We start from the raw sequence: 23126 nt of genomic DNA, 5'->3' as shown, positions 1-23126 counted from the left end.
TTTTAAATGGAATTATGATTTTTTATAAATATGATTCCTCTATCTATTGTATAAAAATACTAAGAAGTATAATTGTCGAAAAATCAGTTTAGATATTTTATACTTTATCCTGATAAAAAATTTAGTCAAGGAAATGTTCAAAATGATGTCCTCCGATTTCAATACATTTTTGGATACGATATATAAATGATATTCTTACATTTTCCATCATTTTTTAGTTTATATTTGCACATGCTTCCAAAACATGTTTTTCCATATTCTCTTGTAGTTGATACATCATTGAAAACAATGTTTTTCAACGTTCTCCAAATAAAAAGTTAATGGGATTTAAATATATTGGAATCGGAAAATATATTGAAATCAGAGATGTATCGGAGGACATCATTTTGAACATCTTCTTGACTAAATTTTTTGTTAAAATAAATTATAAAATATCTCGTAAACTATTGATTTTTCGACAATTATACTTCGTATTTATTTTTATAGATAAAATAAATAAAGATATCATATTTATAAAAAAATCATAATTCCATTTAAAAAAGTGAAGGTAATCCTCATATCTTTTTAGCATCTTCAACTAGAAGAAAAACAACGTGATTAAAATATGTTCCCCTTGACACCCTTCCACTTTCATCTGTATCATTTTTCTGTATCATCAAAAATAAGTAAAATATTTAAGATGTTCGATTGAAATGGACCATCCTGTATATTTAGTTTTGTAATAATCAAAAAACGAATATACAGCGACATTGAGTGCCATCTTGCCCTGGTTCAGTTGCACAGTAACGCAGGATAAAGAAGGCTACGTATAAAATATGTATTTTGATTAGTAGTTCCAAAGTCTCCACGAGAGACTTCTATAGCATTCCTGCCAGTCTTTAATTATGGACCAACTTTACCTTGTCCACTCATATACTCTATTTCAATCATTTTATGAATAAAAATTTCATTTATTATATCATATACTTGCAAGAAATTTGATTCTAGGTGGTAACACATTGCTTAATTTTATTTAGTCACAATGGAGAATATTAATATAAAATTTCGAGAAACTAAAAAATTCACATTACTATTATCAAATTAGTATTATCAATTTTTCTGTTTTTTAATTGTAATATTTTTCCGATTTTTATGAAACTCAGGGAAAAGTGTCTATGTTCTAAAAGGATCATTTCGCGATTTTGTGATTTTTAAACAGACGTAGGGATAATGATTTTTTTGTGAAACTGTAGGAGATATGTAGGAGATTTCAAAACTACTTTAAATTTTTATAAGTGCAATTATATTGTTTTTCTAACACTAATCAATTTCTCTGATCATATTCTGCATATAAAAGTATTAGATTAAAATTATTGAAAAATGAGTATTTTCTGAGATATTTAACATTATATCTAGATAGTTTTCAGTATAAAATATATAAATTATCTCGTAAACTATTCACTTTTCGACATCATTTGAATACTTTTGTACGTAAAATGACGATGATACTAATCGTTGTACACGGGTATATCACTGAATCTGCAAAATACAATAAAATTTTGCAATAAGATTTCTCTATGTTTTTTTTATAGTAAACGATTTTATTTGTCATTCTATGTACTAAAATATCAAGATGAGGTTATCAAAAAATAAATATTTTTGCGAAATATTTTTCATATATCCAGTATTGAAAAATATTAAAATAAAATGAAAAATATTTCGGAAAGTATATACTTTTCGATGATTTTACTCCGGTATTTTTATAGAATGATTAGAGAAAATAATCTGCGTTAAAAAAAACTTATATGATCGTATTAAGAAATTTAAGATGAGCTTGAAATCTTCTACTTATCTTCACTCATAAAAGAATCATTAAGTTACATCTTTCCTTCGAAGCTATAAAACTTCTATAGGCATTATTTTTTTATATTGTTTGAAATAGCAAAGATATTGAGATAAATAGAGTTATTGGTATATATCTTGTATATATTTATACATGAAAAGATTATTTACTTGTAACTAAAGTTGTGCAAATGTGGCTAGATTTATTCTACTATTCTATAAGATTAATTGTTACGTTTTTTATATATAGGAAACAGCTTTAATGTTTTTTCGAATGTTTTATTATATATAAAGTTAGTAATATTGTGCTAAATAAAAGTATTAAATAAAGTACAGTAGTATAATAAAAATTGTTATTTCATACTAATTCAATTATGAAATAATAACTTTTACAAATGTTTTATAATAACTTTTTACAGCAAATGCACAGTTAAATTTTTGGTTTACATTTTTGCTCTATACTTTTTGTAGTTCTTAAAATTGAATAATTAACTTACATTATATTAAAAGAATATGTTTCTCTATTTACTAAATGAAATTTTATTAAACAAGATATAAGCTTTGAGACAGTGTTGAACATTAATCAATTAAAATATTAGAGCTGACTGAAATATAACTGGTAAATCAATAATCAAAATTAATCAATTTTTATATATAAAATCATAAATAACTTAATCGATTGATGAGATTATTAATCAAACTTTGATTTGATTGATTATATGCTGATTAATAATTAATTTCATTAATTGATTAAATTATATACGTAATTACATATATGATGATTGATTAATTTGTATTATTGATTTGGCAATTATTAGTCAAAGAGAGAAAATTTTTATCGAACAACATTCGATACTGTGTATATATCTGTGTGCTTTAAGACAACTGACCCACGTGACTTCTATCAATCTCTCCTACGATCGAACCGTAAGTATTTCCGCTTCACCCGCCACATTTTTCTCGAGTAGTCCGCGCGATGCCAGTAAATTTTCGGCACGCAGACGCGCTATTGCGATATACGACTCTTTTTTTCCTCAAAACTACATATATCACACGGGATTCGTTTCCTCGTCACATTGCGAAGGTGTATCGGGGTCAGATTTACGATGAGACATAAATTACATCGGGCCCGCGCGCGAGATATTTGTCAAGACATTGCTTCCCTGCGCCCAGTTGTCTATTTGCAACCTGTAGATCCTCGCGCGCAGATAATGGCTAAATGTGCACCGCGATATCATCCGCTGGGAGGAAGAGAGGAGAGTTTATCGAAACACAATCGTACTTGCCGGTCTCCCCCCGTGAGAGAGAGCTGATGGCGCGTTAACGGCGCGGTATAAATGCAGTGCAGTACGATCGTCGGGGCGCGAGAGCTCTCTCAGACAGAACCGATACGGAAGGTGAAGGACGGCTTGGCGACACGGCGGCGATAAATGCCGACAAGACGACGTGCCCCGTGTCGCCGATTGGCCCGCAGGTTCGGCGGGAAATGTGCCTCCCGACCGATCACGATGTTAACGAGGTATTGGAGCGTGAATTCCGCGGCGGCAACTTCCGACTGGTCGACTGGCGGGCCGGAGCCGCTCGGCGAGACGAAGGTCTTCCTCGGCTGATATTATCACCTGCCGAGTTACGGCGTGGCTGGACTACCGGATGGAAAATTTGCGATTCTTCGTGAAAATCCCACCGTCGGGCAGTGATCTGATGCTGGAGTACCTGTGCAAGGGCGTTCAACAAAGAGATCGCTGTTTACACGAACCTGATACGGACCTGGTCGAGCGGCCCGAATATATACGTTCGAGTGTTACCTCTATAAACGGAACATCATCATTGTCCTGGAGCACGCGTCGATAAATGGCTACGTCACGATGGACAAATACGTGCCGTTCGACGAAGAGCAACTGTATATTGCTACTGAGAGCCCTCGCGAGGCTCCACTCGAGGTCTCTGATTCTGGACGAGAGATTCCACTGGGAGGACAGCCAGACCATTCTCGATCTTTACGGACACCTGCTGAACGAAATGCTCTTCATCAACGGGAACGATAAATCGGAGGACAGTCTTGTGTCCGATGTGACAGCCGCTCACGCGTCGTCGATCTCGTCCAGGAGCTCGATGACCACGGCAAAGCCGTCGTCAGGCGACGGATCAGCCAGTGGTTCGAAAGATTCCGCGTTTATTGGCGCCGTCGAGTAAACGCAGAAACGTCGTTTGTCACCGCGACGTCTGGACAAACAATCTGATGTCCCGGCACGACCTCGCCGGCATACCGCTCGGCTGTTATGCCTATATCATACTTGCCATTGGCGCCTGCGTCTGCACTCGCGTTTGTCTTTACAATTGCCTTTTATTCAATCCAGCAGCCAGCAACTCTTTTCTGATTGGTCAAGAAACTATTATTGGTAGAGACGCAAACGCGAACGCAGGTGCATTCGTTAGTATGATACGGGCATTACGTAACAGATTTCTATATAGACTTATATAAATAGATTGGGCGCTCCCATAAGTGGCTATGCGATACAAGATAAGAGTGAGATGTCGGTACAGCACAGACCTACTGTATTTGTTTAAATGGACTCCTACTGGAGGAAGTTCACGAGCAACAAATAAGAATACTTGAGATGACGTGTTATCGTGTATGTGAATCCTAATGTAGGTATCTAATCTGTATACAGTAGTGTCTGATATTAATTATTAATATTATTACATTAAATATTAATAAAAGTATTAAAAGATATTAAATATTAACAAAAAATATATAGAGGAAGATATTAAATATAAATAAAAGTAATGATTTGGGATTGCAGAATTTGTAAATTGCAATATGGACAAAAAGATGTTTTTTTTTCATAGGTGTGTATTCTAATTTGATATAATATATTTTCAATAATATGTTTAAAAGAATGATTCTTAATTTATTTATTGAAGAATAACAGATTTTTTTGAAAAAAATAATTAATTATTCATATATTTCCTTTGATACACAACACAAGTAAAATATAAGAAATATAATTTTCTCGTATACTTCTAAAAAGAAAATGTAAGATTCAAACAGTTAGCAACAATATGATTCTATTCCTATCTTTTCCTACTTCTTCTACTTCTCTTAATTCTTCTCTCTTCTTTAGTGCAACGAAGATAGCAACCTCTAAGATAGTGAGTATTATAGCTACTTTTTCATATTGTCTCTTGAGTTTCTATAAGAGGGTTTAAGTCTATTTATATAAGTCTATGGATTTCTAGTACTTCTGCCATTGCTCCACGGCGATCGACTTTGCGTGCTGTCTGTATATAATCACTGCAAATCCAAGTGCGTTATTTTTAAATGTATAAATGTGTAATTTGGTTGAAGCTCTTTTTACATGTTTCTTACTTTCTAACTTACGTCATTTGACACGTTTAAGACGTGTAAATTATAATTTAAAATTTTTAGACATATTAAGTAGCACGACTTAAAACGATAGGAAACGTATAAGAAGAGATACAGTCGTATAATCGCGCAATTACATTGCATCTAAGTACGTTATTTTTAAACGTTTAATGTAGAAGTTTCTTTTAAATCACGTTATTTGATATGTTTAAGATGTAAATTATAACTTAATACATTTAAACGTATTAAATGACATGACTTTAAACAGTAAGAAACGTATAACAAATTCTGCTAAAATAACACAATTGAATTTGCAGTGTAATAGTGATTTATATCTCTCTCTGTTTTCAATTCTGTGATTTTTACTTTATATATCGTGTTTCTCATTCCAATAAAAATAATTATTTTGAATGTAAATAATTATGTCGAATGTAAATGAAATACATTTGCAGATTAATATTTGCATTCTTTCTTTGTGCAACTTACTTTCATAGAGATCCTTTATGATTTATAGTTTCCTAACCATACAAATGTCAATTAACGTGTGAAACTGTTGAAACGTGTAAAGGATAAATACGTTTTTATAATATGTCGTGAATGTTTAATAACGAAGTGCGTTATCTTATTATTTTGTTACATATCCTAGACGTGTTCTCATTAATGCGCATAAAATCCGTATAAAATGAACATACCACACACTTATATGTGTTAAGGTAATACAGATAAAATGAGTGAAATTAATACATTGAGATTTACAGTATAGGGATCATCATTTCAATTCCTTCGCCGGATTTACCGGAGAAGAGTCTCCACGTGGAGGAACGTCTGTCTTGGTCGAAGTTCCGGAAAAAGTTACGTGGAGAAGCGCGGAACATAGCGCTTGTTTACGCCTGCATCAGCCTGCCGATAATGTTATTGTCCAGCCAAGCTACCGTGGATTATTTCTACAAGGAACAAACTTGAGGGAGTGATATTCAGCGGCAAATTTCATGTGCCATCAATGTCGAAACGTGCCTGCCTAGAGATCACACTTGAGATCAAGAATTGTCTGTCTGAACATCCGTCGAATTTTTAGCTAGTTCAGACCCCCTAAGATAGAGACGCGCACGCCCGCACTCGCTTTACGATCTGTGATAGAGGACTGGAATCGCGCCAGGTACATCGATTCCATCGCCCTGATTTTATTTACAACTTTCGATTGCTCGCGGCCGCGTCGACTTTCGAGAACCGCGTCCCGATGTCGGATAAAAAGAGGAGAGAAACATTCCGGGATATTACTTGTCGCCGTATCACTTATCGTACATCGTGTGCGATGGATGGAAGAAAACAGTATAGAAGAGACGCATCTCATTTTGTAATTATAAAGTTAAAAAGAGCGCGTAGTTCTTGCGCTCCGTGAAAAAAGAAAATTGTCATACAAAATAATTCGTACAAAACATCGTATTACAAAATAATTCGTACAACAACTGTACTTTTCTACTACAAAATTAATAATATCAGCAAATTTGCGCCAAGTGAATATGATTAATTATAACATATCATTATATCATTTTTCTAATCACTTTATTTGTTATTAAAATTATATATCTATTTTTTATATGTTACATCATTATATGTTACATCATGTGTTAGGTATATGTATCATAGGGATATCCTACAGATATTGAGATATCTTTATAATCCTTGTGATATATTCGGGACATTTCTGGCTGTGTGGGCTTGATCCATTAGTAGATGTAACTTGTCACTATTACTCATTAACAGCGTTATTTCTTACATTTGTATCGTATTCAAAATGTCAAACTTGTATTATGAAATGACCAAGTATACGAATTATAAAAAAAATAAAATTATTCAGATTCACAAAAAAAAAAAACTCGGCGCGGCCGGCTGATATCAAGATATATCAGAGAATTCTAAAACATATTTGATTTCACAGCAAGATTATGGAATACTTGTAAGTAATATTGAAATTGTTATTGCAACCCGGACGCGTCAAGTTTTTTTGTGAATCTGAATGATTTTATTTTTTTTATAATTCGTATACTTGGTCATTTTATAATACAAGTTTCAGATTTGGAATACGATACAAATGTAGAAAGAAATGCTGTTAATGTGTAATAGTGATAAGTTACATTTACTAATGGATCAGGCCCACACAGCAGAAATGTCACTGATACATCACAAGGTTATTATAAAGATATCTCAATATCTATAGGATATCCCTATGATATATTCGGGACATTTCTGTTGTGTGGGGGAATAATGATAACAAACTCGTTTAAATATATACCTAACACAGAATGATGTAACATATAAAAAATAGGTACATAACAAATAAAGTAATTAGAAAAATAATATAATGATATAATTAATCATATATTCACTTAGCGCAAATTTCCTAATATCATTAATTTTGTGGTAGAAAAGTACAGTTTGTTGTACGAATTATTTTGTAATATAATGTTTTGTACGGATTATTTGACAATTTTCTTTTGACGGAACGGAACGCAAGAACTAGGCGCTTTTGTTTTTACTTTTCTTGAAAAGGTAAACTTCTTGGGATATTACCTACTTTTGAACAAGAGCTACATTAGACATAATCTTGCAGTAGATTAATAAAATAATTTTCTCTTTTTATTCTAATACGGTTATTTATTTTTAATCTGTATTTATATCTGTATTTATATTTGAAATATATATTTTTTTCTATTCTTATTTAGAATGTGTTCAATTCAATGCAAATTGAAATAAAATGTATATGTCAGTTATTGCAAAAAAGTATAAATATAAAAAAAGAACAATTTATTAATTACTATAGAAGAGGTCTCACCACCATATTTATTGATATAACCACCATTGTTTATTGATATAACGGTCCTCTTTACTAATATAATTGCATACAAGGAAATTATATAAATATTCTTAGCATTTTATAAAATTTTCATTATAGTTTGTAGCATAAATTAATTTTGAATGCTAGACAACACGTACACACACTCTCTCTTTTACACTTGCGCTCGTGACGTTATCGAGATCTTCTGTGCTGCCATCTAGCGGAAGATTGTTGAAGGAGAGCCATTTCGTCATCCAGCGAGTGGATTTGCGTAAATATATCACGGCCACTCAGTATTGCAGTGGCGGATACGCTCAAACTAAGCGCTCAAATTACGGCTGTGATTTTTTATTTAATATCGATTATTTTATTATTCACGTATCATATGTGTCGTACGGACACATTATATGTACACGTACATTTTATATGTATATTTGCGACGTGAATGTCGAACACATATATATGTTGTATGTGTTAGCAGTGGCGTAGCCAGGAAGGGGGGTTGAGGGGGCTGTAGCCCCTCTCCGAAATTAATTTTCTGGGTTACGCTAAGTGTGAGAAAAATTTTTTTGAATTACCTTTTTTTTTGTTTGTTAAAAATAAAAAATACAGTCTCCCCGAAACTTTTTTTGGGCTACGCCACTGTATGCTAGTGGCTGTTCGAAACTCCTTATCTTGCTAGTTACTATATATATTGTCAATAAATCACAGAATATAATATTCGAAAACATACTCGAACTTATTATTAGTGTCCTTCAGTCTATCATCAACAGAACATCTAAATTTAATTCGTGTACAGAATTGCTGTGTACAGCAATTAACTATTATAACTATTATCTTCGCTCAAATATTCAGCATTATTTCTAAATTAATATAACGATCAAAGTATTTGATAACTGTCAATATTATATAAGTATATTGTGATGAGTATAACTCGATACATGTATAATTATTTATCCGATTATTATTTATCTGATAAATCATACACAGAAAATAATTGTAATCAGTTTTTCAATCCGAATATCTGTCATGTCTGTCATGTCAGAGGCCAAATCAAGGCAGATTAATGCCATGTGATTAGTGCGGCATGGTCTTTTATTGTTGCAAGGAGCATCAAATGATGCATAAAAGTTCGCATATGGAAGTCTGTATATATATGGCAATCGCAAGAATAGAAGGCTGGAAATCGAACGCACGTCGTTTTAACTCAGATGAAGATTGGAGGTCATCATAAAAGACATTTATGCAAGGAATTCAGATGAAACACGTGATCTAAAGCTGTACGAGATAGAGATAATATTATGCGCAAGATCATGTTTTATGTGTCACCAACAGATTAATCTGCGAACTTGCAACACTCTGCTATTCTGCCAATTATTGTGACGAGCACTATTTGAATTTTCAAGAAAAACACATGTCTATGTGCAACGACTTAATTGTATTGCTGAACTTAAATATCTCAATTATCAACAACACTTACTTTAACACATATCCACAAATAAAGTTCTACAAAATGCAAGAAAAGTTTGATGACATGTTTACATTTGTTAATCAATACTTTAATAATTATAAAACGCCAAATGTGATAACTTGGGACGAGTGTACTTACATATATTCGGATTATATGTCAGCTTCATTGACACTGTGTTACGGGTTAAAGCAATTCGCACATTTATTTGAAGAAACACAGATTTATAGACAGGAATGTAAATTTACTAAACGCCCAGCAAATTATCAATTTATCATACATATCATAGGTGCGAGTTTAGTAGATATAACGGGCTTACCATCATGGGAACTTTTCTTACATGTTTGCAATAAATATAAATATTTGAAAAAGAAAATTAAGGAATTAAGAGTTATATTGATAAAACCAGAAGTAGATTGTGAGTGGAATAAATACTACAATGTTTGCTGCAATTGCCGCCAGTCCAAAACGCAGCTTTATCTTGAAAATGCACGTGTGTCCTATGAAGATTATGTGCGCACAAATTTGTATAAGCAAGCAGATATCATTATTGCATTTCAAGCAGAATTTAGTGTAGAAAGTGCACTGTTAGATATTTTTATCGCAACACAAGATCGTAAATGTCCGTTTTTTTTCACCACTGCATCACAAAATAAAGCAGAAGAAATCATAAATAAGATACAAAAAGTTATGTATGTTCCTCGAGAACAGTATTCCATAAAAAATAAATTCCGTAGTTACAGACCGTACAGAGACTACGAGACTGGTGGAATTTATTATCGTAATGATTATTTAGTTGTGTTCTTATAAATTTAAATAATACAAGCGAGACAGTAAGAAATGTAGTTAATATATAACAGCGTTCGGAATTATTTTCAGTTTTGGAACAGTTTCGAGGATACATTTACTTATTATACTTATTATACTTTCTTTTTCTACTGCAACTCGCAGGGCCGCGGGATTAATAATTGTATCACTCAGCCTTAGGGCCGTTTATATGGAGTTTAAGTTATACAGATAAAATTTTGTTCGGCTATTGATAAGCGTCTCACAGATATTACAATGTCAACGGTCCTAAGACTTGCTCTTCAGACGAGCTAGAACGGCAGAAAATACCCAAGCCGAACTGAAAATCAATATCCGATTATTTTCTCGTTATTTTAATTTTTATCGTTATTTTATATTTGACTTGGATATGATTGTATTTGTAATTTAGTTATAACTGTATCTGCAATTATTGTTTATTACATTATTGTTTGTTGTCAATTTAATGATATATACGCGAATAAATAATCATTTTGTTGATAAAATATACATTCAATGTCAATTATACTTTCTTTCCCTCTAACAATGTGTAACATATGGTATAGATTTTTAATGTGGGTTTAATGATTACTACGCATTTAATATGAAATAATTTTGTAATATCTTGCAAATATCTAGCCTGGGGCTAGATATCCTATATTTCAGGACTTCGAAGTTACAATTTCTCAGACAATTAATTATGTAAGTGACTGTGCAAACATGGTAGAGGTCTTCTTCTATATGTGTTAATATGTACGCGCCGTACTAATTCGACTTAGGACTTCCAGTTTGCGAGATTTTTTCCGCGATAGAAGACCTTCTGCGCATGCGTGGACGATACAATATTCAATAGCAAACTGCTATGTCACTTCACGAAAATATTTTGGTAAATGTTCACTTTAGGGGAGTCACCTTTAGTCATCTTGACCTTGACATATATTATAGAGGTCATCCTCCTGAGTAACCTTCAGAAGGTTTTAGCCGTCGTTTGTTGTTTGTTAAAAAGTTATCAACAAAAAATGTTTTAGAAATTAATCGTAATTTTTGCACACAGTGTACATAAAGATAAGGTAAACAGTGCACAGGATAAATAAATTATATTGAAAAAATTATTTATTCAATATTTATAATAAATTTATTCAGTAAAATTTCCGCTAAGTGGATAGAAATGAGTCATAATTTCAAAAAATTTATCGATTCGATTCGATCAACATACAATGGTAGTGTGTGTCAGGACATGATCATAACATGATTATCAACATTGAAATCGTACATACGATCAAAACAAAACCCGCGCAATTTACCCTATGTGCAAAAATTACGTTCAACTTTTTTTTAGTAAGTACTGCAATCTCGAACGACTAGCGGGGGGCTGCGCCCCCCGCACCCCCCCTAAAAACTAACCTATCGTCACATTAAGCGTCAGTCATTGTTTATTAAAGTGTTCAACTTTTGTGTTAATGTGACGATAGGTTGGGTTAGGTTAATTTTGAGGGGGGGTGCGGGGGGCGCAGCCCCCGCTAATTGTTCGATATTGCAGTTATTATTTGATATTGCTCGTTAACAGTACACATTATCGAAAAATTGTAATATATTTTTCGAACTTCTTTCATCAATAATTTTTTAACAAACAATGAGCGACGGCTAAAACCTTCTGAAGATTATTCAGGAGGATGACCTCTATAATATATGTCAAGGTCAAGGGTGACTCCCCTAAAGTAAACATTTACCAATATTTTTATAACAAATATTGTGTGTGCGTATCTAATAGAAAAATTAAAAAATAAAATATTGTGGGAAATTCTTTGAGGATGGTTAAATGGTATTTAATTAAATAAAATCGTTGTTCCCACGTAAATTAATTTATTGAATACGAGTGATGTTTGCCAGGATTCGACTTCGCTTTGTTCGAACACTTTGTACCTCTCGACGCTTTCACTCACTCTTTTTTCTATACGTAACGACGCAACAACAGTCTTCTCGCTCGCTTCGCGACTCGGTTCTATTCTACGACTCTGTGCCTTCGCGTCTCCGTGTCAACAACTGTATTCGCTTTTTCAATATTTTTATATTGCAGTTATTGCTTTGTCTCGGATCATGTGATATCCGTATGCTATCAACATGATCACAATGATAAATATAGGAGATTAATATAAAAACAAAATAATATAAATAAAGTTATACATGCCGTTATATTATACATAATATTTTCGCTAGCTCGCTAGTTTTAAAAATTACCACAATATTTTTAAGTCGTTTTGAGTATTTTATTGAATACTGAAATAATTTCGAATGTCAGTATAAGTTTTGTTTAATTTTAGCGTAAAATGAAGACCAGAAAGAATATTGAGAAACTTTGAGTTTTTTATTTAGAATTATATGTTTGAAACATTTAGACTTCTAACGCCCGCATTTTCTGGGATCTAAATGGGATCCGTTCCGATTTCTTAGAAAAATTATAGGTTCTGATTGAAGTATCTACGAAGATTCGAATTAAAAATGTAATGTTTGTGAAAAATACGTTTCTAATTGGGACATCCGAACAGATCTCATTTCCTTTATTAAATTACTCTATATATATTTTCTCTACTAAATTACTCTGCTATTTTCTCTATTATTTCTCTAAAGTTTTCTCTTCTTCGATTTCTATTTTATATTTACGTTAAATAAAATATCTGAAATACTTAGAATATTTACATATATTTTGTACAAGTACTTAAAAACTATAAATACTCTAACCGTTTCAAGTATTTTATACTTTAACTTTTTTTTAAAATAAATTTTAAATAAAAATAATAATATAATAAATAATAAATAATAATATAATAAATAATATAATAAATAATAAATAATAATAATAATAATAATAATAAATTTTAAATAAAAATGTCTTAAATAAAACAATATATATATTTTTTTAAATTCAAATATACAAAATATATAAAACTTTAATATTACATTAAACATCCACGTGTAATTATTTACAATTAAAAGTTGGTAAATAATAAAAATGGTCATACAACAGTCTGCATTTTAACTCGAGGACACCGTATTTGAGTATACCCATTTTATTGTAACGCTCGCCGTTTCTATAATATATAACGAAATATAGGGAATCAGGATTTTGAATAGTAAACTTTTGCCTCCCCTTTACTGCGCAATCTTATTTGCTATTTAGCAGGAAACATCGTTGAAATCAATCTTGATGTTAAAATTCTTTATAGTAAAATAATATATATTTTTTAAAATCATTTATCTCTCTTTCTCTCTTTCTCTCTCTCTCTCTCTCTCTCTCTCTCTCTCTATATATATATATATATATATATATATATATATATATATATATATATATATATATATATTTTTTTTTTTTTTCTGAAAAGTTACATTCCACACCTTTAACAAATAGCAATTAGTTTTATATATTACGTACAAGAAAACTGTAAAATGCAAATTTAAATATAAATGTATATGTTTGCTTCAAAAATTTTCAAGCAAATAACCCTTTTTGATTAAAATTTTTATTCGATTTTTTTAGACAATTAACTTTTTTTTTTTTATAAAAAATCGTAATTTATGATATAAATTAATACTTTGACGTTGAAATAAAAAAAAAAAATGTTAAAGATATTCACTTTTCGAGGAAATAGTGATAATAGTTGAAAGCTGTGGGTGCATTATACCCAGGGTGATAAAATCAAAAGAAGTATGATGTTTTAGGATTAAAATAAACAGAAAAAGGACTTATATCCCTACTCATATATAGAGGAAATCGGGTCCAATTGTCACACTTTTTACATATTGATAAAAATAAAACGGTGTATACAATTTTTCAGAATGTTGAGTATATTGTAATATAGCTACATACTTCAGGTACAAGAAAAAAAATATAAACCATTTATATTAATGCATAAAGAAAGTATGCAGTCGTAAGCAAGATCGGAAAAATGTGACATCCCACCCCATATCCTGGGTCAATTGTCACATGTCTTCTATATGGTGAAAACACGATAAATAATTCTTGTTGTAACAGTGTTTGTAATGTTATAGTAAAATTAATTATATATAACCATGTATCGATATATAATCATGTATATTTATTGATTGAAAATTATATTTATATATATACACATACATATACAGCTATATCAACAGAAACCATACAAATTCAGATCTACTGAAAACCAACGTAGATATAACCTCTTATTCTAACCGAATTAACTATAACAACATACGGCGATCGGATGTACGTGCTTCCATGCGCATTCGTAAGGTCTGGCAACGTGTGATAATCAAACCCACTGCGTGTGAGTCAATTCACCCCAAACGTTCATATAGACTGAACAAGATTATATTTATACACAATGTTGCCATAATTATTAACTGCATGTTAGCAAAAAGTATAATATTTCTTACGATTACAGAAAAATTACGACTAGTAATCCCAAAACAAACAAAACATTAAAAATAGGAATCAGAAAGAATTTATTCGCACATTCGATTTTTTAAAAAATACTTATAAATACCACATGCGATGCTTTGGCCATAAACCATTTCGTACAACTAATTACAATGTTACAGGCAACCTACACTATAGAAGTGAAAATTCTCCTCTATTTAAGTGAGATATAAGCTTTGTGACAACTGACTCGTGTGACTTTCAGTCCCGGTCTCCCCTATGTTCATTTTGTTATATAAAATGTTTAGAATTTTGAATATAAAATTATTAATTATTGTTACTTACAAAGTTACGAATTTTTTACTCTATATAATGTTCTAACACAATATCTTCATAATGTTGAGCTTTATTATTATGATTGAGATCACAATTCGTACGATATATAGAATTCTTTGTCTTGCGAAGATAAATTGATGACGAACCTGTCTCATAATACATACAACAGTTAAACTGTCAAAACACGTAAACTCCGCGAATCGTTTAGTTGGGAACTGTCAAAGTCCTTAATGTATCATCTAAGCGATGAAGCAAGTTCCGACGTGGCAACGAGACAACTAATCAGCATCGTTAACACAGGAAGGAATAAACTAAAAAAAATTTAGGAGAACGTTGAATAGAATAAATGGAATCTATTTGGATTTGCATTTAATTGAATTGCAACTTTATTTATTTGGGAAATCGAAATAGATTCCAATTAGATCCTAGAGCTTTTTCTATATTTGGAATAAGAATAGGATTTTGATATCGCAATACGATACAATTATTTAGAATAAATTGGAGTAATCTAATCTATATTTTGTTTTTCTCTCTCTCTCTCTTTATATATATATGGCTTAGACCTTGAAGCCTGTAAACTAATTGATACTTATGTTATACTTCTTTTTTGGAATATTTAGAAAATTTTTATATTGGTGTCTCTAATAAAAATTCATAATTATTTTTGAAAATTAAACTGGATTCCAATTAGATATCTCAAAAAATTTTCTATACGAGACACTAAAGAAAATATCGAGCACTACATTCAAAAAGATCCTTCTGTTACCAGAGCAAAAGCATATTTGTTGTTATCTGATGATCGTTACGGAAAAAAATTGAATAGTTACCGTTATAAATTATGTTTTATCATTTGTCATTTTAACAGATATACAATAAACAATATTAAATGAATAATATTAATAATAATTGTATAATCAGTAATAATAATTATAATATTATTAACAAATATAATGGCAAGCAGAAGCGCGGTTTGCTCGAAGACAAATAAAACCTTAGCGTGGCAATAGTTCATGCGAGCTCGCGTCATTGCTGCTAAGCCTAGTGAGAGTTGCTGTTAGGTGGTGCGTATGTATGTGAAATATTACGTCACAGGAAATGAATGATTTCGAAAAGATAGATCCAGAATTTATGTATTAATAATGCGTTGTTATTTCTTTCCTCAAATTCTTGCAGAAAAGACATTTTCTTGTTAATATAATTGATTTGTTTATAGAAATAACGAATCGAGAGGTTAGAAAATCTCTTTATTTCTAACCTCTGTATTGCTAGCAAATAAAATTTATAATTTGTTGGATTAAGTGCGCAGTAACATCTGTATCCATTATAGAAGTGTTGCTGCAGCAGCAAATTGAAAGCAACAAATCATTTGTTTCCATAACGGAATTGTTTGCCGTATATTACCGATCATTTGTTGCGGATATCAGTATTTTGTTAAATTAGCAAAATTATTTTTATCAGTGTAAAAAAAAGAAAAGATCTTAAGTCTCGAGACAGTTTGGCGTTGAGACATCTATCGGATAGCTAGAGAAATATTGGAATCTCTGTTCTTCGGTTATAATTGATGATGGAGAAACGCTTCTCATGCAAATGGACTTCCATGAGAATTTTATTCCGCTCATTTTTCAAGTGTCGTCGTTACATCGTTCTTCTTGAGAGCCGCTCCTCGACTGCGTATATTCGTTAGCACATTTTAGCAAAATAAGTTATGTAGCACGATTTTATGTGTTTGTCTGAGTGTAATTTCTCCTTCGTTCCTGGGCTCCATAATCGACGCTCGTAGATATAGTGTCAATGTGGATAATTGTTTTATCTCGATCGCCTTATACGATCTCGTGCGCTTGTCTCGGCCTTTGTTAACGTAGGGTCGTCAAGAAAGCTAATTCTACGGTTAAAACCATTGTATGACGTAGCGCTTTGCAAACTTAAACGAGACCATCGTTCTCGGTTACGCCAGACGAACTTTGTCGTGAAAGGAAAAAGGGATTACTGCGCGTAATAAACTTTAGAGCAGTCTGCCGGAGGAGAAAGCACGAGGAAAGGAAGATCTAATATTTAAGATAATTCATGTCACTTGCGCAAAATACGTTAACTCACATAAGTGTAAGATGTGTATGTGTAAACATAGAAAAGAAGGATATTCTTGTTTCGAAAATATTTTTATTTATGATATGTTAATCTTCAAAATTGCACAGCGTTAAACGAAGACAAGTTATTTGCAAAAACGTATTTTATATGATTTTTACCGAAAAAAAAACCTGTGATCTTATTACTTTAAAAAATTCTCATTAAGGGAAGTTACAAAATATTAGGTTGAGAATAACGTTTCTAAATATCGGAAAAAAATATTATTATCATCAAAGTAATCATATTATTGCTTATGAGACTATTATAATATTAAAATAAAATTATAACATTATTGAAATTCAAGACCTTAAAATTCTTTTAAGAAAATTACATATAGTTGCTTATATATGAAACACTTATACAGGGTGTCTCACAACCACCGTAAAATATTTTAATAGTGTATTCTAAAGATAAAGTAGAGCAAAAATCCTTATACACCAAAATATTGAGGCTACAATAGTTTTTGAATTATAACCGATCAAAAATTACCAGTAATACCGTTGAATTCGCGCGCTCAAGTCCGTAGTTATATACACACACATCGTTTTATCATTTGTTATCGACTTCACAGTTAATATTGATTTTTACAGCTGATTCCTAAAAACATTAATAATTATTATTGTTAGAATTATTCAATTTAATAGTTTTACACTTGAGAAATAAGGATTTTTGCGTTTTTGACATAAAAAGTAATCATGGAAAATAATTTATTATTATTTTTGTTGTTTATTTTATGAGGAGTGAAATCGTATAATTCTGGTAAATTGAGGTAATAAGATTAATTTGTCCACATTTCTTAAACAATTAAAATTTTTATTATCTTAGTTCGGACCTTATAATATCAATATATCAAGATTTTAATAAGAACTTTAATTGTTTAAGAACTGTGGACAAATTAATCTTATTGCCTCGATTTATTAGAATTATACGATTTCACTCCTCATAAAATGTAAACAACAAAAATAATAATAAATTATTTTCCATGATTACTTTTTATGTCAAAAACGCAAAAATCCTTATTCCTCAAGTGTAAAACTATTAAATTGAATAATTCTAACAATAATAATTATTAATGTTTTTAGGAATCAGCTGTGTAGTAAAAATCAATATTAACTGTGAAGTCGATAACAAATGATAAAACGATGTGTGTGCTGTAGAACTACGAGCTTGAGCGCGCGAATTTTACGCGAAATTACTGGTAATCTTTGATCGGTTATAATTCAAAAACTGCCTCGAAATTGTAGCCTCGACATTTTTGTATAAGGATTTTTACTCTACTTTATTTTCAGAATACGCTATTAAAATATCTTATGGTTGTGAGACACCCTGTATACTCTCAAATCAATATTTTGTGCTTTCTATTAATGAAAATTATTTTTGAATAATAAAAATACAGGATTTTTTTTATAAAAAATCGTATAAAATATATTTTTGCAAATAACTTATTTTCATTTAACGCTATGTAATCTCATTTAAAGATTAACATGCCAAAAATAAATTTTCTAAAAAAAATATTTTTTTTCTGTGTATGAAAATGTGCTTCTCTAAATAATTTGCTAATTTAATTATACGTTTCGTGCGACAAAGAAGGTATCTCTGAATCGTTGTACTCTCGTTAAGAAAGTTATCTGAATTCGTTAAGCATTCTTTTACCGTGCCAGAACGCGATACCTTGTGATCTTATTACTCTATATGAAAGGCAAATAGTAAAATTTGATTTCTTAAAGATATTCTTTTCTAAAATAAAAAAAAATCTCGCTGATTTTGCAAATTAATAAGCGTAATATACAGACAGTCAGTTTTTAATAAAGGTTCAAAGCTATGCAGAAAAGAACATTTTTATTTTGAAAATATCTTTATTTTTTTACATGTAAATTTTTTACATGTAAACTGAAATTACATAGCGTTAAACAAAAATAAATTACTTGCATCAATACATTTTGTGTGTATGATTCAACAAAAAAATATATTCTTATCATTCGAAAATAATTTTCATGATTAAAAAGTGTAAAATATTGGGTTGAGAATATAACGTTTTTAAATGAAAAAGATATCATGAAATATTATTAAAATAATCATATTGTACTTTTCATGAAGCTATTACAATATTTAAATAAAATTATTGCACATTGTTGAAATTCAAGACTTTAAAATTCTTCTGACAAAATGATATATCAATGCTTATTTATGAAGCAATAATATTATTAATTTGTATATTGATTATAAGTGAATGCTAATTATTTTTTTATGTGATTATAGTGTGATTGTGATAGTAATAAAATTTGACATAGTACGACAGTTTTGTTGGTACAACAAAGATCAAAACCACAATGTATGTATATATGTGGGAGAATTATAGTTTAGGATATTCAATAAAATATATTTGTTGAGACACAATTAGTTGCTATTGCAATTTGCTATTGTATCAAAGGAAATTTCGCGTATCAAGGGATTTCGTTATAGCTAATAATTAATTGTTTTGGCGATGGGAGCTTGGTAAAGTTACAATACTCATAGCACTAGAAAATTATTTTACATATATATTATCATACATTATATATTATATTATTTTACATATATATCCAATTTTGAATATTACTGATAATATAATAATGTAATGAAACTGCAGCTAAATTAAATTAACTAAATTATTGCATCGCAAAACGGACAAAAATTATTTCTTTATTGTCTGTTAAGTGAGCACGACATGATTTTTTGGAAATAAATTAATGAATTCGTTTGCTTTAATTTAAATTTGCTCGAAATAGGAAATAATTTGTTGCAGTAACTAAGATGCCTACTAAAATATATTTGTTCAATAAATTGACAATTGGTTCCATCCATAATTTTTTTGCAACATAGAAAAATTTGTTTAATTATAATACTCAATTTTTTATCCACTAAACTATAGATTTGCTGCATCAAACAATTTATCCTTGCCCGTGAAGCTTTCATAAAATATTGTGCGATATTTTGCAACGGTGTATTACGGCCGTATCAAATTTATTTAATTACTATTTTGTTCACGAAGTGACAGTTTCTAATGGCACTCGTAGTTGCCGTTTGCACGATCAAGTTACCCGCGAGATTCCTTGGCGATAAAATGATGAAGAACGGCCAGGCTTAATGGCCCGCGACGTTATATCGAATTAAAGCGGAAGTTCCTTTTATTGCCAGCTATTCGAGGTGCTCGTAATCATCCCTTCAACGTCCTAATGATATACTAGCAGCCGGCGTAAGCTGTCCCGGGCGTTGACGACCAAATGATATTTCGAAACTACAAATAATTGTTGCGTTCGTATAGATTAAACGATCACGTGGTCTCATTAATTCGCCATGCGCGGGTCAGGCTCGATTTGTTCCGTCAATTTTCACTGGACAATGCAAAGTCGTCATCTCGCTCATCTAGAATGTTATAATGATTGTGTAAAGAGAGACAAAATATCTGAAAAATAAGAAATACTTATTTGGTGGATACTGATAACATATTTATTTATTCTGATATAAAATATTATCCAAAATAAGAACATACATTTTCTTAAAACCTTAGTTTTTCATGGAAGCAATTATTTATCCTATTTAAATAAAATAATTTCGATTTAAATAAATATGTTATTAGTGCCCAATAAATTAATATTTCTTATTTTTTAGATATTTTTTTTTTCAGTATATTACATTCTCTAACACGCAGAAAAAGAATTACTTGCAGAAGAAAAATAGTAGATTTAACTTTATAAACATCAGTAACATTAAATGCGAATAAAATTTTCATAGATCAACTTTTCAAATATTGCCGCTCTTAAAAACATGTTTTTTGTTTTTTTATTATAACATTTTCAACATTATTGATTCACGAAAATCATTAATGAATTCATATTTCTCGATGTTTTTCATACCGATTAAAAATAACACTGCAATTTTATCACTTTTATGGAAGTTATGAACGGATAAAAACTGGGTAAAGTTATCTGTAATTAAGGTTTATGTAATATTTTTATGTTTAAGGTTCTAGACTTATATATATAAAAAAGATATTATTGAGATAAGGATACTTAATAGTATTACTATTGAAAATAAATTCATTAGTTAAAGTAAAAAGAAATAATTTATTTATAATAAATAATCTAATCTGCAAAAAAGTACTAAAAAAAAAAATATATATATATATATATTGTACTACGACATATGGAGAATGTCTGTTATAATTTTCAGCATTTAATACTTTTCGAGAAATCGATTTAAAAAAAAAAACCGCTTTTTTCGATTTTAATATGCTATAAATAATTACAACAATTGAGTGCAAAATCTTAAGGAACATATAAAGTATTTATCAGAATTATATCAGAATTATATCAGAAAATCCCAAAATCATAATTAGTTTTGTGAAATTACAAATTTTTACAAAATAAAAATGAAAAAAGTGAGAAGTACCTTCCACTAGCAATAAAAGAATTAAACAGCTGCAACTCGCGAGTGAGTCGGTATATCGACATGAAACAAAAAGTAATCTTTTTGGCACACATTCTTGGACGCATCTGCTCTCTAATCATTCATTTGGAATAGTCGAATGTCGTGATCGATTGAAGCATGGCAAACAAGTTCAAAAAGTAATATACAATCTCTTTCGTTCGCGATTGAATTACTTTTTTCGTTTCGTATCGTATTTATGGTATCAGATTCCTTTCTTCGTTTATTGTAACAGTGACGATATTAATATTGTTACTGTGGATTAAAATAATTGTGATTTTGCAAAATAGTCAAGGACTTTGTTTTATTCAATCTTATAAACTGTAGCCGCATACAAACATTGATACGTTTTTTGTTAGATATTCCGTATATATTTTCAACGCCAATGGAAAAAGACATAACAAAGATATAACGAAGAGATTATGAAAACTTATTTCTTACTTTTTTTACATATTATTATATACATGTTATTTTACATATATTATATATTACATACATATTATTTTACATATCCATTAATTATACAGGATATCTAGATTCATAGGTACTTGTGTAGAAGTAGAATAAGTTAAATTAAATAAAAACACATGCTCGTGTTTTCATGCATATAAGATATTTAGAAATAGTTGTTATTTCCAGGATTGGGTAAGTTAACTTTATTTTTAACTAAGTTAAGTTAAAGTTAATGGCTTTGAAAATTTAACTTAGTTAAGATAAAGTTAACCCTTAATGAAATTAATTGAATTAAAAGTTAAATTAATAAAAAAAAGTAATTAAAAAGTTAAAAGTTAAATTTGTTTCATTTCATGACTTCAAGGTTTCAGTTTTACAAACAACGTAAAAAACAATATACACCTTATTTGTAAACACCTTATTTGTTTTATTTACAGATACTTATTAAATTTAAGTAATACAGTTTTTTCGAAAGGACTTCGCACTAATTATATGAAAAAAGTGGTTTCAGTCGAATTGACTGAAACTATGATATTTTTTAGCTTATGAGATGCCGATAAAAAATCTTCAACAAAAAGTGTGAAAAAATGGACAGTTTCTTGTAGTGCCATTAGAAAGTTGCTATTTTAGATCTAACCGAACCTTTATCTACAGTACACAGATTATTTTTTTAACTGTATAGGCATTTATATATAACTATACATGTGTCTATTATTGAATAGATTCATGTCTCAGTATATGTATGTAGTGCGGGAAGAGGGGTAATATGAGTGTGTATTGGTATATGTGTATTTGTATCGATAGTTATTCTATTAGTATACCTGACATTATTACGTCCAAAAAATTGTGTGTGTGTGTTGGGCGAGTTAGGTTAGGTTACACACACACACATACACACACACACATTTTTTGGACGTAATAATGTCAGACATACTAATAGAATAGCTATCAATACAAATACACACATATCAATACACACTCATATTACACTCCCCCTCCTGCACCATATACTTACACTGAGCCATGAATCTATTCAATAATGGACACACGT

At 30.3% G+C, this 23126-nt stretch overlaps 2 protein-coding genes across 2 annotated transcripts in view; one reads left to right on the top strand and one right to left on the bottom strand.

Annotated features, from left to right (window-relative positions):
- The window catches only part of LOC116843998, a 186596-nt gene that overhangs the window by 123877 nt on the left and 39593 nt on the right, over nt 1–23126 (bottom strand). The window lies entirely within an intron of this gene.
- LOC116843999 lies at nt 8763–10759 on the top strand. Its single transcript, XM_032815034.1, has one exon. It carries the CDS (start codon nt 9439–9441, stop codon nt 10300–10302), a length of 864 nt encoding a protein of 287 aa, XP_032670925.1. The 5' UTR covers nt 8763–9438; the 3' UTR covers nt 10303–10759.

The sequence above is a fragment of the Odontomachus brunneus genome, unplaced genomic scaffold, assembly GCF_010583005.1.
Source record: "Odontomachus brunneus isolate Ranch 3 - 2012 unplaced genomic scaffold, Obru_v1 Obru_scaffold_038, whole genome shotgun sequence".
In the NCBI taxonomy this organism is placed as follows: domain Eukaryota; kingdom Metazoa; phylum Arthropoda; class Insecta; order Hymenoptera; family Formicidae; genus Odontomachus; species Odontomachus brunneus.
Note: the sequence above shows the minus strand (reverse complement) of the source record. Positions and strands in the feature narration are given on the sequence as shown.

Bases quoted from the DNA above. Each gene is read 5' to 3' on its own strand.
- LOC116843999 (XM_032815034.1), top strand. From the start codon at position 9,439: ATGTCTATGTGCAACGACTTAATTGTATTGCTGAACTTAAATATCTCA.